This window comes from Loxodonta africana, chromosome 23 (genome assembly GCF_030014295.1).
Source record: "Loxodonta africana isolate mLoxAfr1 chromosome 23, mLoxAfr1.hap2, whole genome shotgun sequence".
Taxonomy (NCBI): domain Eukaryota; kingdom Metazoa; phylum Chordata; class Mammalia; order Proboscidea; family Elephantidae; genus Loxodonta; species Loxodonta africana.
In genome coordinates, this window is record NC_087364.1 from 1165061 (window position 1) to 1183100 (window position 18040).

Genomic DNA, 18040 nt, shown 5'->3' on the forward strand with positions numbered 1-18040 from the left:
GCCGATGGAGGGTTGGGGTTGGTGAGTCAGTGTCATTAAAACTATGCCCTGAGCAGCCACATATTCTACGTATAAAAAGTGCCCACTTTGAGCACAACGCTCAAATGCTAAAAAAAAAAAAAAAAAACTAAACGTAAAAAAAATTAAAACCCTTGTACTCCTGTCAATCAACTTCCACTAAAAGTACATCTCAAACCAATATAGTTTTTAAAAACTCTGAAATTATGGAGTATAAACGCGCTACGGGCCGCCAAGGGCTCTCATAGCAAGACAGTCAACCATGATGAGCCTCTGGGGAACGTTTTGAGAATGTTTAGAAAACGTTCCCGGACGTACCCAGCAGCAGTGCTGACTGCGGACGTTACCACAGTAGGAGGTAGCATGGAGCAGTTTGTTCTCCGGAACGTTCCCGTCCCGCTTGGTGGTGGTGGTGGGGAAGCGTGCGGAGACGGGAGAGGGGGAACCTTTAGGCCATTGCACTCGGAAGCCCTGAAGCGGTGGGAAGAAGAAGGGCATTGTGGGGGCTGGCCTCAGTTTCGGCGGGTTCTGTTAAAATGGCGCCGTTGCTGCCCGCCGTCTCGGTTCCTTAACCTGACAGGGAAGGAGGTCGGGAGCTAGAGCGCGGCGCGGGGCTACGGCTGCGGCCGGTACGCGGGTCCCTGCGCGCAGCAGCGGCCGGGTCGCGGCGGAGACCGGGAGCGCGCTCCGGCCTGAGGAGGCGGCGGCGGCGGCCGGCGGGTGCGCTGTGGGGGCAGCTTCCTCAGGCTCCCCGGCGGCTGGGCCCGCGCGCCCACCTCTCTCAGGTTCCCCGGCGGCTGGGCCCGCGCGCCCACCTCCCTCAGGCTCCCCGGCGGCTGGGCCCGCGCGCCCACCTCCCTCAGGCTCCCCGGCGACGCCCGTTTCCACAGCCGGGGCGACGATGGCGGTCGCGGACCAGAAGTCGCCCAACGTTCTGCTGCAGAACCTGTGCTGCCGGATTCTGGGCAAGAGCGAAGGTGAGGGCGCCCGGGCTCGGGAGCGGGGCCGCGGGGCGGGGAGGCCGGGGCGGGAGGCCGCTGCCTTCCTGGCGGAGCTCGGAGTCTGCCGGCGGCGGGGCGGAGGGTGTCGGGGCTGAGGGCTCGGAGCCCCGGGAGCTGAGGGCTCGGAGCCCCGGGAGCTGAGGACTCGGAGACGGCTGCCGGGCCGCCCGCTCATCCCCGCCTCTGACGTGACGGGAGCCCGGGCGCTTCATTTGGGTTTATTATTTGGGTTTTTGCTGACGCGGCGGGAGAAGGGTAGACCCGGTTCCCAGTCACACGCTGTGAGGGCGGTGCAGGGCGACGTTAGCTCCTCGGGTCGCAACGCCACGGGGGCGGCCACGTCGTTTTCCCCTTTCTCTTAGGAAAGTGTATCGTTGTTACGTGAAGGGGTACTTGTGACTACCAGCTACCTTTTTTTTTTTAATAGTAAAGGGTTGAAGGTTGGATTTTATATAAAACTATTCAGGAAAGTTCACACAGCGGATGTTGCTACTAAGAAGCAAAACCAAAAACCAATCCTATGCAATATGTAAAGCTCTTCTGTACCCGAGGTATTTTTAAAAATGGTCCAATATGTCATCTCTTGGCACGGGGGAGAGGAGAATTAGATGCATCATGAGAGAATTTTGCGGTAATCGAAGTAACTGGGTTACTTACTCCTTAAGCACTACAATGTGGAAAAGAAATTGTGCAATTTTTGAGGGAAGACTTTTAAAATACTACATTTAATAAAGTGTTGACGCTGTAGTTTGACCTTTCTCTTATAACACATGACAGTTAGTGTGTGCCATTTATTTGATGTTCTGTGATAACCTTTGGGGCAAAAGGTAAATTTTTTGGGTGTCTATGTTAAATAGAGGGTCAGCGAAAAAGAGGAGGACCTTCAAGGAGATGGATTGACACAGTGGCTACAACAGTGGGCTCAACCGTAACAACGATTGTGAGAACCGTGCAGGGCCAGGCAGTGTTTCATTCTGTTGTACATAAGGTCACTATGAGTGGGAACTGACTTGACGGCACCCGACAACAACAACATATTAAGGGACTCCGACTTCATAGTTCCTGCTACATTTTGTAACGTTCCATCTCATCACTGTTCACCCTAAGTATGCACTGTGCTAGGCGTGGTGAGGTAGAGGTGGACAGGATAGACATCTCATAGAGCTTACATTCTAGTGGAAAACGTAGATGATAAACACATAAATATATGATGATAATTAGTGATGAGTCTTAAGATGAAAACACTTATCACTAATGGTAGAGTAAAAGCACAGAGAGGGAGGTCAGAGAAGGCCTCTGAGGAGATGTTTGGAGGCCTGATTGGAGTGAGGAGGGTGGTGTGAGTATCTGGGGAGTGTTCCAGGTTGAGGGAACAGGGACAAAGGTCTTGAGGTGGGCATAAGCTTGTGTGCTGTCTTCTCTTTTTCTCTCTAGCTCCTGTATGTGTATCTCCAGCACTCTTAGTTAACTTCTCTAATGCTCCTAATCCTGGGAGAAATGGGATAACCGTAGGATTGCTGGTTATGACTTAACAGCTTGAATACCAGTATTTTCATTATACCAAAAAAATGAAACCTGTTGCCGTTGAGTCGATTCTGACTCAGAGCGACCCTTAACATTTTTTCCACTGGAGCTAAACAACATAAACGTTGCCATTGCCATGACTTAATTTTTTTCTCCATAAAAATCAGTTGTCATGGAGTTGATTCCAACTCATGGCAACCACATGTGCTACAGAGTAGACCTTCTCCATAGTTCTTTCTTGGCTGTAATCTTATCAGAAGCAAATCACCAGGCCTTTCTTCCATGGTGGAAGTGGGTGGGTTGGAACCATCAACCCTTAGGTTAGTGGTCAAATACAAATACAAGTGGGTGGGAACCATCAACCCTTAGGTTAGTGGTCAAATACAAACCATTTGTGCTCCCTAAGACCTTTATGTTTTTTCACCATAGTCCCTCCTTAACCTTAAAAATTTTTTTTTAATTGAGGTTAAATACATACAACAAAAAATTTATCATTTTTAAGTGTGCAATTCAGTGGCATTAGGTATATTCACAGTGTTGTTCAACCATCGCCACTGTCTGTTTCCAAAGCTTTTTATCACCTCAAACAGAATTTCTACGCCTAGTGATCACCTCAGACAGAAGTTCTACGTAGGCCTAGTGATCACCTCAAACAGAAGTTCTACGCCTAGTGATCACCTCAAACAGAAGTTCTACGCCTAGTGAGCAGTAACTCCCTATGCCCTTCTTCCCACCACGACCCCCCAACCCAAGAGTAACCACTAATCTATTTTTCTGTCTCTATGCCTTTGCCTATTATAGATATTTCATTTAAATGGGATCACATGACTGGATTTTGAAGGTCATTCATTTTATGGTAGAATATTTCTCAACTTCAAAACAGCTTTAAAATTTGACTCTCCAGTTCCTTGACAAAAAATTTCATCTTTTCTTGGAGATCGAAAGACTTCTCAGCAGAGTTCTTCACCTTACTGTCTCCCATTTCGAATTGTGTCTAAATTAAGAGTAAATAGGCTTTTTAGTGAGATCCTGAAGGATCCTCTCTGAATAAAGTATATCATGAAACTCTTTGAGGATGATGGTATTTATTCTCATGGTTGTGTTCTGGATAGGTAGGATTGCCAAACAATTAAGATATTTGTAATTCCAAATCATGTCACTGTTTATTGAAGAATTTATTATCATTTAATAGCCTGCCTTGTTCTGCCTTGGTGAGCAGAGGCGCAGTATTACTGTTGCCTTTACAGTGCTTGGAATTTTAACAAAATTTGTTTTCCTTAGTGGGCATTTTATCTGATAACTGGGTGGAACATTTGATTGTCTCTAAACTTTTTCTAGTGACTGTTAAAAACAACTGGCCCTATATTTTTATAATATATATATATTTTTAGACTCTGAAATTGAGGCATAGTAAACACTTGGTAGTTTAATGTGAATTTCTAATCAAGTTTTCCCAAGTTTTTTTTTTTTTTTTTAAGTATACAGTTAGCTTCAGGGAACCTTCAGGAGCAAAGCATCTAGCTATAATGATGCTTGACATTTTTACGAAGTTATTATAATCATTACTTCTCACTTTTTTCAGCTTATAACACCTGTGGATTTGCTTGAAGGGTATACTACCAGCCAGTAACAGGAAAATTGTGTCTCCCTAGGCTTGCCTCTTCCCTGAAGCTCCATTTACTTACTGTTCTATCTTTGGTTGGTTGTGATTTCCATCATTGGAAACAGTGTGCTTGATGCTAACAGTGTTTCAGCTCTATTAGAGGCAACATTCTCTTCATAACTGTTTTGTAATCCTCTTTTACTATCCTGAAATGAAAATTGACAATATATCAGTATATGTTAATTGATAATAAAACCTACCTACACATCTCTAAGATAAAGAAGAAATAAAGGAAATTTATATTAGATACGTTTTTCAATATAAACGGTTTGTTTTTACACATCTCTAAGATAAAGAAGAAATAAAGGAAATTTATATTAGATACGTTTTTCAATATAAACGGTTTGTTATAATAACACTATGTGACAGACTATGTAATTCTGAAGCCTTAGAAAGCACACGATTGTTGAATTTTTGTACGCTTGAGCTTTGTTTCTTTTTGTACATCTTTAAGTTCAGCTATTGTCTTTTACCTAAATGTATCTGTAACCCTTTTGTTATACAAAGGATAACTCTCTTTCACTTAAAAACTTTTCGGTCCATATCTAAGTGTTCTTTGGAGCCTTCATAATTGGGACTGAAATAGTGTAATCCAGCTGAACTTCTTGCCCTGATTTTGCACGCCCTCTGGCTGTTCTTCTTCATTGCAGCTAGAGGGTCCTTTGTAGAAAACAGATCCTTAGGATGAAGGCCAAGTTACTTATGTTGCTTAAAGTTAAAAACTGTGGGTGCTTTTTTGAGTTTTGCTTTAATGCCTGTGGCAGACATAACACGTATTTGAAAAATATTTTCAGGCTAATAATAAAAATAACTAACATTTATTGAGTACTTATTATATGCCAGAGGTTGTGCTCACACTTTGAGGTATATGTATGTAATTCTCAAGACAATCTGGGAAGGTTGGGATAATCATTATTAAACTCTTTTTATAGATGAGGAAACTGAGACTTGGAGAGGCAAGTAGTTTGCTCACTGACATGTAGCTAGTGAATTGTAGGGCCAGCATTGAAACCCAAGTCTCTTATTCCAGAGCTTGTTATCTTAATTAATTCCTCCTCATCAGTGTATAATTTGAAGGCATACTTTTCCGACTGTTGGAGTAGAGACAAGGAATGTTATCACCCTGCCTGTGGGTCCTCTTCCATCCTACTTCATCAGGACTGTCCTGGTTGACTTTATTTCTGAAAGTATATACCAAATACCATCACTCTACAGCTACTGCCTGATTGCAGTAAGTCTCCTAAGTAGGTGGTCATCCTGTTTCTTTCTGCCCCAGCAGTCAGAGTGGTCAAGACTGAAAGGTAGAAGGTGATATTGGTGAGGTAATACACAAGGGGTCACCACAAGTCAGGATAGACTGTAACTGGCTTAGCTAGGGGCCAGATCATGTAGGTCACGATTAGGAGTTTGGCTTTTATTGAGTGCAATGAGAGGGTTTGAGCGCAACAGTGGAATTGATTGTGTTTTAGAAAGATCACTCTGACCGTTGGGGCAGAAAGCAGAAGCAGGATGACCAGCTACTTAGGAGACTTACTGCAATCACGGAGTAGCTGTAGAGTGACCGTATTTGGTATATACGTTCAGAGATAAAGTCAGTGGGACTTGCTGAAGTATGGGAAGTCATTTTACATGCGGCTTTTCTAAATAATTGCCTAGTAGTCTGAAAATGTCCTTCTTTCTCCTGACTCTTCTATCCCTGTACTACATCAGTCAGACGTAGAAATTTTGGTCTAAAGTTATTTTCTACTCTGCGCTCTTTGAAGGTATTCCTTCACTGTCTTTTTGCCTCTAGTATTATTCATGAGAAGTCTGATGTTAATCTGACTCTTACTCCTTTGAAGTTGTATGTGGCAGTTTTAGGATTATCACTATATTTTTTATGGTCTGAAGTTTTGCTAAAATTTGTCTGTGTGTGGGGTTTGAAAGTTTATCAGGCTTAATACTTGGTGATCCTTTCAATCTGAGATTGCTTTTTTTTTTTAAACTGGAAATTTTTTTTTCGTAATTTTTATTGTGCTTTAAGTGAAAGCTTACAAATCAAGTCAGTCTCTCACACAAAAACCCATATACACCTTGCTACACACTCCCAATTACTCTCCCCTTAATGAAACAGCCCGCTCTCTCCCTCCACTCTCTCTTTTTGTGTCCATTTCATCAGCTTCTAACCCCCTCCACGCTCTCATCTCCCCTCCAGGCGGGAGATGCCGACATAGTCTCAAGCGTCCACCTGATCCAAGAAGCTTATTCTTCACCAGCATCCCTCTCCAACCCATTGTCCAGTCCAATCCATATCTGAAGAGTTGGCTTCGGGAATGGTTCCTGTCCTGGGGCAACAGAAGGTCTGGGGGCCATGACCACCGGGGTCCTTGTAGTCTCAGTCAGACCATTAAGCCTGGTCTTAGGAGAATTTGGGGTCTGCATCCCACTGCTCTCCTGCTCCCTCAGGGGTTCTCTGTTGTGTTCCCTGTCAGGGCAGTCATCGGTTGTAGCCGGGCACAATCTAGCTCTTCTGGTCTCAGGATGATGTGGTCTCTGGTTCATGTGGCCCTTTCTGTCTCTTGGGCTCGTAATCACCTTGTGTCCTTGGTGTTCTTCATTCTCCTTTGCTCCAGGTGGGTTGAGACCAATTGATGCATCTTAGATGGCTGCTTACCAGCGTTTAAGACCCCAGATGCCACTCTTCAAAGTGGGATGCAGAATGTTTTGTTACTAGATTTTATTATGCCAATTGACTTAGATGTCCCCTGAAACCATGGTCCCCAGACCCCTGCCATGCTGACCTTCAAAGCCTTCAGTTTATTCAGGAAACTTCTTTGCTTTTGGTTTAGTCCAATTATGCTGACCTCCCCTATATTGCGTGCTGTCTTTCCCTTCACCTAAAGTAGTTCTTATCTACTATCCAATTAGTGAATGTGCCTCTCCCACCCTCCCTCCCTTCCCCCTCTTATAACCATAAAAGAATGTTTTCTTCTTAGTTTAAACTATTTCTCAAGTTCTTATAATAGTGGTCTTATACAATATTTGTCCTTTTGCAACTGACTAATTGCACTTGGCATAATGCCTTCCAGGTTCCTCCATGTTATGAAACGTTTCACAGATTCCTCACTGTTCTTTATCGATGTGTAGTATTCCATTGTGTGAATATACCATAATTTATTTACCCATTCATCGGTCGGTGGGCACCCTGGTTGCTTCCATGTTTTTGCTATTGTAAACAGTGCTGCAATAAACATGGGTGTGCGTATATCTGTTCATGTAAAGGCTCTTATTTCTCTAGGATATATTCCAAGGAGTGGGGTTGCTGGATCGTATAGCAGAAACCCTGGTGGCGTAATGGTTAAGTGCTGTGGCTGCTAACCAAAGGGTCGGCAGTTTGAATCTGCCAGGCGCTCCTCGGAAACTCTATGGGAGAGTTCTTCTCTGTCCTACAGGGTCGCTATGAATCGGAATCGACTCAACGGCACTGGGCTTGGTTTGGTTTTTGGTTTTAGTAGTTCTGTTTCTAGCTTTTTAAGGAAGTGCCAAATCGATTTCCAAAGTGGTTGTACCATTTGACATTCCCACCAGTAGTGTAGAAGTGTTCCATTCTCTCAGCCATTTATTATTTTGTGTTTTCTGGATTAATGGCAGTTCTTTTGTTGGAGTGAGATGAAATCTCATTGTAGTTTTGATCTGCATTTCTCTAATGGCTAATGATCGTGAACATTTCCTCATGTATCTGTTAGCTACCTGAATGTCTTCTTTAGTGAAGTGTCTATTCATATCTTTTGCCCATTTTTTAATTGGGTTATTTGTCTTTTTGCAGTTGAGTTTTTGCAGTATCATGTAGATTTTAGAGATCAGGCGCTGATCAGAAATGTCTTAACTATGGAAAATTTTTGCTTTTACTTCTTTCAGTAATTTTTCCCCATGAATTCTAAGTGTTCTGCCTTTTGTTATGTTTGACTTTCCAGCTTGCATTTAATTTCCCCTTTACTTATATTTATTCTGCTATTCAACCTATTTAATGAACTTTTTAAAAATTTCACAAATGTTTATTTTCATTTCCCAAAATTCATTTCTTTTTATCTCAGTGTTCAATTGTTAGATGTCCTGCTGTATTCCTTTACATAGCTAAGGATGTTAATTATTGTTATCCAGCGGTTCTTTTGTGCTTGTTCAATTATTTTGATTTCTTCAAGTGTAGGTTCTTCTATTTGTTAATTTTGTTGATTTTTATTTATGATGTGATTAAGTCCAAGTATGTGGTTATCCTTTTGTTTTATTTTTCATCTTTGTAGTTGATATTTGGGGTAGCTCTCCTGAGAGAAGGGTTAGCCGCTGCTGCTGAGGTTAGCTCTTGGGACTGTTGTAAAATTGAGTGGTGGAATTTGCCCCCATACTTGGTACCGCATACTAGGCTTCTGGGCCTCCCTGTGTCCCATTCTGCCTTGGTGTTGACAGCCCTTTGGGGCATTGCCCTGCTTCTGTGGCTCAAGATTCCGTATTTATCGCTTGTCATTGGAGGTGGCTTCTGCCTGCCTTAATACGTGGCGTGGCAGGGAGGGAAGGAGAGATGATGAGGGGTCCAAGGATTGGGTTTTCCTTCTGTAGTGTGCCAAACAGTCACTCTGTTGTTTGTCTCAGGGCCTTCTTTCCAGGCAGAGTGACATGGCGCCATACTAGTGTATCAGCAATATTCTGTAGTACGTGTTACAGCCCCTTCTCCCTTTTTTAATTTGAATTGAGTAGAAATCACTTTTTCTGAGGGGGCCATCGTATATAGTTCTGAGAGTGTAAACACATTCTTGGTGCCACTACCAGGAACTGGTTACATAATAATTCCAATGTCCCCAAAGAAATCCTTCGTGCTGCCATTTTGTAGTCAGACCCTCCCCGCCCTCCTGCACGCGCTGTCTGTTCCGTGTTCCTGTACGCCATTTCCAGGATGTCGTGTCAATGGAATCATATAGTGTGCAGTCTTTGCAGACTGGCTTTCACTGAACAAAGTGTGTTTGCAGTTCACCCATGGTGTCGCATGTATTAATAGTTCATTCCTTTTGATTGCTGACTGGGTGTAACAAGTTTATTTGTCCGTTCACTCACTGAAGGGCACGTGGATTGTTTCCAGTATTTGACAGTTATGAGTAATGCTGCCATTAACATTCACAATGTAAGGTTTTATTTTTCTAGAATAAATACCTGCAAGTGGGATTCCTAGGTCAGATGGTAGGTATTTCTTTACCTTTTTTAAGAAACTACACAACTTTTCCAGAGTGGCCGTAGCATTTGGCATACCCACTAGTTACTCTGCATCTCCACCACAACTATCTTGAATAGTGTTTGCCTGACATATCTTTTCCATCCTTTTATTTTTAAGCTACGCTCATCATTATGTTTCAAGTGGGTTTCTTGTGGACAGCATATATTTGGGTCTTGTTTTGTTATTCGGGCTGATATTTTCTGACTGGGTATGTAACTTGATTCTGGGGGTCTTGTTAAAATGTAGATTCTGATTCAGTATACCTGGGGTGGAAATGCACATTCTAGCCTGTGGTCTAAGTGGACAGAACCAGTATGTAGCCCTGGTTTAGGGTGAGGTTGACTTAGGAGGTGTGTGTGCTGGGGCAGAGTTCGTGAAGTGTTGAACTTCTCGGTGGAGTGGTTGGATAGGAACCTGTTTGCTGGAGAATCCCATCCATCGGTATCTGACTCTCCTTTCCGTTGGGCTGTTCAGTTTCCCAGCAGAGGAATTCTGACTTCCAGTATTCCAGGAAGATGGGCTTGGGGTCCTTACATTCAGTTAGCTTTTACTAAGTTCTTTTGCCGTGCCTGATGTTCCATCCAGATTTGCTTTGGTTGGCTTGGGTGGGGGGATAGATAGATGTCTGGTTGTGTGGCTGAGGTTAGGGGACTAAGGAGGCTAATGGTTTTCACTTCCAGCCAGTCCTCCTTTTTCTCTCCCACTTGCAGAATTCCCCTTTTACAGCGGTAACAAGTTCCTTCATGTCCTTTAGCCTCTCTGGGGTTTCATAGTGAGAATTGTATTTCTTCTTAGCTTTGTCTCCCCACTTTTCTTTTGCCCATTTTATACGAGCATTTAGCTTTTAGATTTCACAGTCCTCTTAAATCTGTTACCACTTATTCATCTGCTTTCTTTTTGCTAACATTTTGTTAACTTTGCTTTTGCCTTATTTTCTTTGTTCTTGGGGGCTTATGCCTTATTTTTTTTTGAAAACTCTTTATTGAATAAGTGTTCAAAACTAAACAAAACAAAAAACCACTGCTATCAAGTCAACTCTGACTTATAGTGACCTTATAGGACAGAGTGGTACTGCTCAGGGAGTTTCCAAGGCTATAAATCTTTATGGAAGCAGACTGCTACATCTTTCTCCTGCAGAGCAGCTGGTGGGTTCAAATCAAGAAGCTTCAAGTAATTTAAACTTACTTTGATTGGTAATAATTTAAATCCTTTTGTTTAGCTTTTAGTTTTGTTAGTGTTGGTAAATCATAATGTTTTCTTTCAGCTGATGCAGCCCAACAGTTCCAGTACGCTGTGCGAGTTATCGGCAGCAACTTTGCCCCCACTGTTGAAAGAGATGAATTTCTAGTAGCTGAAAAAATCAAGAAAGAACGTACGTATTTCTTAAAAATTTTGTCATTTTTTTTAGTTTCCTAAACTTGTCAGAGTTTAAGAATGTGTGTAGTGGTCACCAAGCACATTTCAACTGTAAGTAGTATTAAAAATGGCAACTCAGTTTTGTCCTTTGTTAGAACATAGTGAATGAGGTTTATTTTAAATATGAAAACATAATCTGGTTAAGAGTGTGAGGAAGATAAAAGGACTTAATATAACTTCCTACTTATGATTTATTGTATTTTCGCAAATAACACACCTATATAAATCATGTGCCCACACAAAATCTAACACACATAGCGCACCCAGGAGAATAATTCGTGAGGGGGCTGTTGGTTGGCAAAAAAGTATAATAAGCTGTTTGCATAAAAATATGGTGCGGCGTTTAATATTCCACACTTTTTGATAAGATAACATAGAACATTGCCTTGGTAGTAAAAACAAAACTGTTAGTGAAGCAAATACTGCTTCTGTAGCTGTCAACATCCAAACTTCTAGTTCTTTGGAACTTCCTTGCTATGTGAAGATTTTAATTCTAAAATTGTATTTAAAGCTTTCTTAAATGTTAATTCCTTAGGGAAGAAAAGTGTTCTTGACATTGGCCGTGATTCTGTTTATTAGCAAGTGGTGTATTGATGGATTAGGCGATTGCAAAACTTGGGCTGTACTGCTTCTCTTTACCTCTAGAATTTCTGTGGGAAGGGAAGCTTGGCTTTGAGTATAGGGAACCATGTATGAGAGAGAACTGCTGTAGTCCCAGCTGAAGGATTGTTTTCCCCAGTGGCCAACTCCCTGTTCCGGGGATGTATGAGCTGAGCTCCGCTACTGGTGTGGAACCTGCTCTGGAGAGTCTTATGTTTTCCCCGCTGGTGCCTAGCTGCGATGCTACCCAGATGAAATGGGCCTTTGCCCTTATTTCTGAGTGTTTTGGCAAACTTGTAATGATACCTTCTAGGAGATCTGTTCTTACGGCACAGTTGCCCGACACTCAGCTGTTGCTTTATTAGCTGTGTTTGGTCTGTAGTCTGTATAGCTGTCCTGTATCACAGAGACGTGTAACTGAGCTAGATTGTGAGTCAGCTGGATGAGAGGAATTGATTGCTGTGTCATGTGCGTGACTGGGTCCAGCTGTAGCTGCCTTTGCCTGATGAGGACTTGATAAGTCATGTAAGTTTGAAATTACTTATCTGCTGCTATGATTCAGGTTTTTGATGTTACTTAGTGTGCGTGTATCATGTAAGGCAAAGATAAAGACAGAGTATTTAAATCCACTCAGTGACATCCAACAACAACAGTCCTGCTGCTAACCTATATGGACTCATTTCCTTCTATGTCTCTAAAGTTATGAACATAAAAGCAATGTACTGTCTTTTTTAAAAAATTTTATTTTATTGTTGTTGAGAATATACGAAGTGAAGCATGCACCAATTGAGCAGCGCACTCTCTCCTTGAATCCTGAACTATTTTTGATTTTAATTTGTAACTGAGAACCCCACCTGCAAGGTGCTGCATTAGACGTATATGCTCCGGACCATTCCTCTTACAAATTCACATTTCTAGGTCTCATGGTGAACATTTACACATGTGCGTAAAGGGTACTGGGTTTTTTTTTTTTTTGGGTAACAGCTAAAAATAAAATTTGCCTAAAATCAGATTTAAGAACTGAGAGCGACATTGTTGCAGTGAATATTTAAGGAAAGTCTTGGAATTTTTTTTTTTAAGAAGAAGCTAACCAGGCACAGTTTTTCCTGTGTAGAGTCTGCATTTCTGAAAGTGCAGCCTGTCCTGTACTGACGCGGTGTCCACCCTCTGCCGTGCGCCCAGCAGCTGCCCCTACCAGCTTCGCTTGAGCACCACCTTCCCAAGTACCCAGCTCCGCTGCTGACAGTTGTGGTTGATCGAACATTATTGATTGTACTCTTATGTAATGGTCACTGTTGGTCAGTCATACTTCATTAACTCTTAGAAATGCTTTTTTAACATTTTTGAAATTTTATTATGGTTGTCGGTATATTAAATCAGTTGAGTTACAGTTGTTTTGCTCTCTGGAATAACACAGTAAATTTTTTTTTTTTAATATTGCCAACTTCAGGTATAAAATGTTAATACGTTTTAAATTGAAACGATTAACAAAAATGATCATGGGTGACAGCAAACATACCAGTTTTTAGTATCTTAGTTTTTCATGTTGTCAAGTGGGGTACTTTGTAACTCAAGATTTGGTTTGCAGCCTAGTAGAATGAAACATCATCTAATATTCTACATTCATTCTTATTATTATTTACTATTATTTTATTGTCCTATGACTATTATATGCGTTAGTTAGAGTCAGTCTCATTCCACGGAAAGAACTTCTGATTTTTTTAAGAGTTCAGCTTCTTATTGAACATGTTACAAAAGGGGTTTAGTGAAAAAGACCAAAGCCTGTGTCATCACTGGAGCCTCAGGTTCTTCTTCACTCCCATTTTCTTTTCCTCAGCTGGCACAGCAGTGGTGGAGGGGGCCGGGCCTCCTGCTGGTGTAGTGCCTGGTGCTGGGGCAGGTCCACCAGCCCTCACATAGTGGAGGAGGCTTCCGCTGTTGACATTGGCCAGGGCCTTTGCTAACAAGCAGGCCAAAAAGGTTCCCCATTTACTCCAGCTGCTTTAATGAGGGCATTGATCTTCCTTATGACTATCATCTTGTTGTCACGCAGGACGAGGGCAAAGCAGACGCAGGTTAGCTCAGAGACGGGCCGTTGTGTGGACTGGCCATAGGCTGGTGGCTGCTGCTTGCTGCTGGGTACTGGGTGAAGAGAGGGTCTCACCCTCTGTGGTCTTAGCCTCTTCAGAAGAACCAAGCACCTTAGCAGTAGCTGAGGAAAGACACTTGTTTATTTTTATGGTTTTGTTTATTTGGAGTGTATTTATATGTTGCAAAAGATAGTGGATTATATTGAATTGTAATTGCATTAGTTTTGGTAAATGCACCTCATAACAATACATTTTAAAGATAGCTTTAACTTTATATAGGAAGAGTTGAAAGTACAAATATGGTTATGATTATGTAATCCCTGGAATATGATTTATATAACTGTTACATGATACCACGATACCCGTTCCTAGCTGATGAATGTGAAGAATCGCTGGCTATAAAGTCAGTTACTAAAAAAGAAAAACCAAAACCAAACCAGTTGCTGTTGAGGCAGTTCCGACTCACGGCAGCCGTGTGTGTTTCAGGGTAGAATTGTGCTCCGTAGAGCTTCAGAAGTAGGTCTGCAGGCCTTTCTCTCGAAGCAGTGTGTTTCAGAGTAGAATTGTGCTCCATAGAGCTTTCAGTGGAAGTAGGTCTCCAGGCCTTTCTTTCGAAGCACATTGGGGCGGATCTGACCACCAGCCTTCCAGTTAGCAGCCACTCAGAGAGTTTAGAGTCAGTCAGTGTCTTTCTACAAGTGAGTTAGAACATTTAAGGCTACGTGGGACTGGCTGATAAGTTAAAGTTACACTGCTAAACTGGGATAAACACAAAGATTCACTGGAAACTATTGAAGTTATAATTTAGCTTTTAAAAAGTAGTACCTGTTTTACTAGATTTAATGAAAGAATTTCTTTGAGAGGCAACTGTATAAGGAAGCCTGCTCAGTGTTTTTGTAAACATGAGCAAGTAGAGTCTCTTCATTCAAGGAACTTAAAATCCAGTCTGTGGCTTCCTGTTTTGTGGAACAAATAAAGGAATAACGTGAACTTTTCATTTGTTCCATGGACCAGTTGCAATAGTGTAGATTCCAACTCATGGCAACCCCACGTGTGTCAGAGTAGAACTGTACACAAGGTTTACAGTGACTGATTTTTTTCTGAAGTAGATTGCCAGGCCTTCTAAGGCACCTGTGGGTGGCCTTGAACCACTAACTTTTCGTTAGCAGCCAAGCATATTAACAGTTTGTACTACCCAGCAGCTTCTTCATTTGCTACAGCCACCTTCAAATAAATAGAAATGTAGTTGGAATCAACCCGAAGACGTTTTTCTACCTTCATTTATTAATAAAATGATTTAGTAGGTAAAGATTAAATAATAAGCTATTTTGGGTTTTATTTTGAAAGAGTAATTAACTAATACATTTTATACTAATGACACAGCGTTGCTGTATATGTCAGCAAAATGCTTAGAATGTGTAAAAAAAAAAAAAATGACAGCATTGCTGTATATGTCAGCAAAATGCTTAGAATGTGTAGTCCAGGTCAAATAAGCTATCATAGATTGTCATAGTGTTTCATAACTACTATTTGAGTTTAAGATTCCAAAACTATTTTCAGTTCCCATCTCTCCCTCTGGGTAGCCACTATTAACTTGTTAAGCTGGTGATAGTTTTCCTCACTCTTATTAATATTTATATTCAGAATTTAAAAGATTCCACCATTTTTATTATCTTCGTTAATTTTCATATAAACTCCTTGAGACCACCCTAATAATGTCCACAGTCACTTACCGTGTAGGTCTTCTGACTCTTAGGTCCAGGATTCTTTCCAGCATGTCAAGCTGCCTGTTGCTGGTGGTAAAATAGTATCATAACGTGAATTTCGGTGTATGTGATACACATACTGAGTTTGTTTTCTAACCTTTCAGTTATCCGACAACGAAGAGAAGCAGATGTTGCATTATTTTCAGAACTCCACAGAAAACTTCATTCGCAGGTATCAATCATACCCTTGTTCTGAAAGCCTTTCCACTGTGGGTGAAGGTCTTAGGAGTGGTATGGGAACAGTTGAGCATTGTTTGTGGTATCACATTCAGCTTTTCTTTACTGGAAAATGGATTTTAATTTGTGGACAGTATGCTTTTTTTAAAAGAGTTTTAATATTAGAGAAGTCAGTTTTAGTTGGATTTAATGGTAAACTGCTTATAAAGATGAAAGAAGCTAACTGGGAAAATAACAAATTGGAATTATTGAAGTATTAAATTTGTGTTACAGAAGCCTTGAGTACATTACTCTTGGAAGCATATTGGTAGACATGTTGGCTTGTCTGCATATGACAGCAAAAGCTTGTTTTGTTGACTGGACTTTAATTTTGTTCACTGGGCCCTCATGTGTGCTGCTGTATTGGATAACTTGCAGAACTAGTTTTTAATTTTGAACTTTTCAGTTGGATGTTGAGATTTGGAAATGAATGATTTTTCTAACATGTTTTATTTATAAAAGAATTTGCTAGCCTATATATCAATAAGGAACCCCTGATGGCATAGTGGTTAAGAGCTACGGCTGCTAACCAAGAGGTCGGCCATTCAGATCCAGCAGGCGCTCCTTGGGAGGTCTATGGGGCAGTTCTCCCCTGTCCTTTCGGGTCACTATGAGTTGGAATCGACATGACGGCAGTGGGTTTGGTTTTGGTTTTTATATACCAATAAATCACTCGAATCATAGGACAAAATCTTTGTGATTTCTGGCTATAAAAAAACTTAGTTCATATAGCTGTCTGCCTCCTTTTATAGTGGAGAACATGAAATCCAGAGACGTTTAATGCTTTACTCAAGGAATACAAAGTTGATATTGTTGCCGATAGTTGCCATCCAGCTGGTCCTGACTCGTGGCAGACTCAGTGTGTGCAGAGTAGAGCTGCATAGGGCTGTCAAGGCTGCGACCTTGAAGCAGAGTGCCAGGCCTGTTTTCAGCGGTGCTTACAGGTGGGTTCGAACCACCAACCAAGCACTCAACTGTTTGGGCCACCCAGAGGCTGTAAGTTAGTATTAAGACAACAACAAAAAAAAAGAAAATTACTGTGTTGGGCCTAATGCTGCTAATAGTTAAATCATGTTTCTTTTTTTTTTTTAGTTTTTTTATCAACTTCTATATTATGTCCTTTAATATAAGCTTAAATTCATTTGCTGACCATTTTCGATTCCTTATAAAATGTTCAGTTTGATTAACTTTTGGTAAAGTATGCTTTTTCCATCTTTGGTAGTATTTATAAAGTGAACAATAGGAACCTTATTTTTGAACAATCATTTCTAGGCACATAGTCTCAAACTGCTGCTATCACTTGCTTTTCGTAAATATTTCTCCATTTTGAAAAGCAACTTCTGCTTCTGTAGATTGAAAATTGTAAAAGTTTGTCTGTCACGTACCATATTCCCAAGACCTTTAGACTTACCAGGATCCCAAAAGGGAAAATTTCATTCAGTAAAGCTGTTGTATTAGTTAATATTTGCCATTGTGGGGGGGGTAGGAATTTAGAAAGTTTGTAATTTAAAATAGTTGTTTTTCAAAATTTTCTTTGAAACTCTGAATGCTTATTCCTAAAAATCAGTGTTTTAAAGAGTGGCTAGCTTCCTAGAAGGAGACCTAATGGTGCACTGGTTGAGCACTCAACTGCTAACTACAAGGTCAGTGGTTTGAAGCCACCACCTGGTCTGCGGGAGAAAGATGTGGCCGTTGGCTTCTGTAAAGACTACAGCCTTGGATACACTATGGTACAATTCTGCTCAGCCCTATAGGGTCACTGTGAGTTTGAATCGACTTGACTGCAAAAGGTTTTGGTTTTTGGTAGCTTCCTAGGGCTATCCCACAAAAAATAATTTTTTTCATTGAAGCACTATATATTTTCTACAAAAATATTAGAAAACAGTAATAGTATTGTAGTGGTTGCTGTTGTTCGGTGCCATCAAGTTGGTTCTAACTTATAGCGACCCTAAGCACAACAGAACGAAACATTGCCCTGTCCTGCACCGTCCTCACGATTATGGTTATGCTTGAGCCCATTGGTGCAGGTGCTGTGTCTGTCCATCTTGTTGAGGGTCTTCTTCTTTTTCGCTGACCCTCTACTTTACCAAACATGATGTCCTTCTGCAAGAACTGATCCCTCCTGACAACATGTCCAAAGTTTGTGAGACATTATCTCACCACCCTTGCTTCTAAGGAGCGTCCTGGCTGTACTTCTTCCAAGACAGATTTGTTCATTTTTTTGACAGTCCACGGTATATTCAGTATTCTTCACCCACACCGCAATTCAAAGGTGTCAGTTCTTCTTTGGTCTTCCTTATTCATTGTCCAGCTTTCACATGCATAGGAGGGGATTGAAAATGCCATTGCTTGGGTCAGGCGCACCTTAGTCCTCAAGGTGACATCTTTGCTTTTTTAACACTTTAAAGAGATCTCTTGCAGCCAATTTGCCCAGTATAATGCATCTTTTGATTTCTTGCCTGCTGCTTCCATGGGTATTGATTGTGGATCCAAGTAAAATGAAA

The 18040-nt window shown here is 41.4% G+C and overlaps 1 protein-coding gene across 3 annotated transcripts in view; it reads left to right on the forward strand.

Annotated features, from left to right (window-relative positions):
- Window positions 1-827: 827 nt before the first annotated feature.
- The window catches only part of TUBGCP3 (tubulin gamma complex component 3), a 116774-nt gene continuing 99561 nt past the window's right edge, over window positions 828-18040 (forward strand). For all 3 annotated transcript variants that reach the window (XR_002786781.2, XM_003414044.4, XM_064275215.1), the window contains exons 1-3: window positions 828-995; window positions 10713-10820; window positions 15425-15492. Coding sequence is in view for 2 of the 3 variants with exons in the window: in XM_003414044.4 (XP_003414092.1) it covers window positions 920-995; window positions 10713-10820; window positions 15425-15492 (252 nt within the window). In the remaining variant the exon portion in view is untranslated. The remainder of the gene's footprint in view (window positions 996-10712; window positions 10821-15424; window positions 15493-18040) is intronic.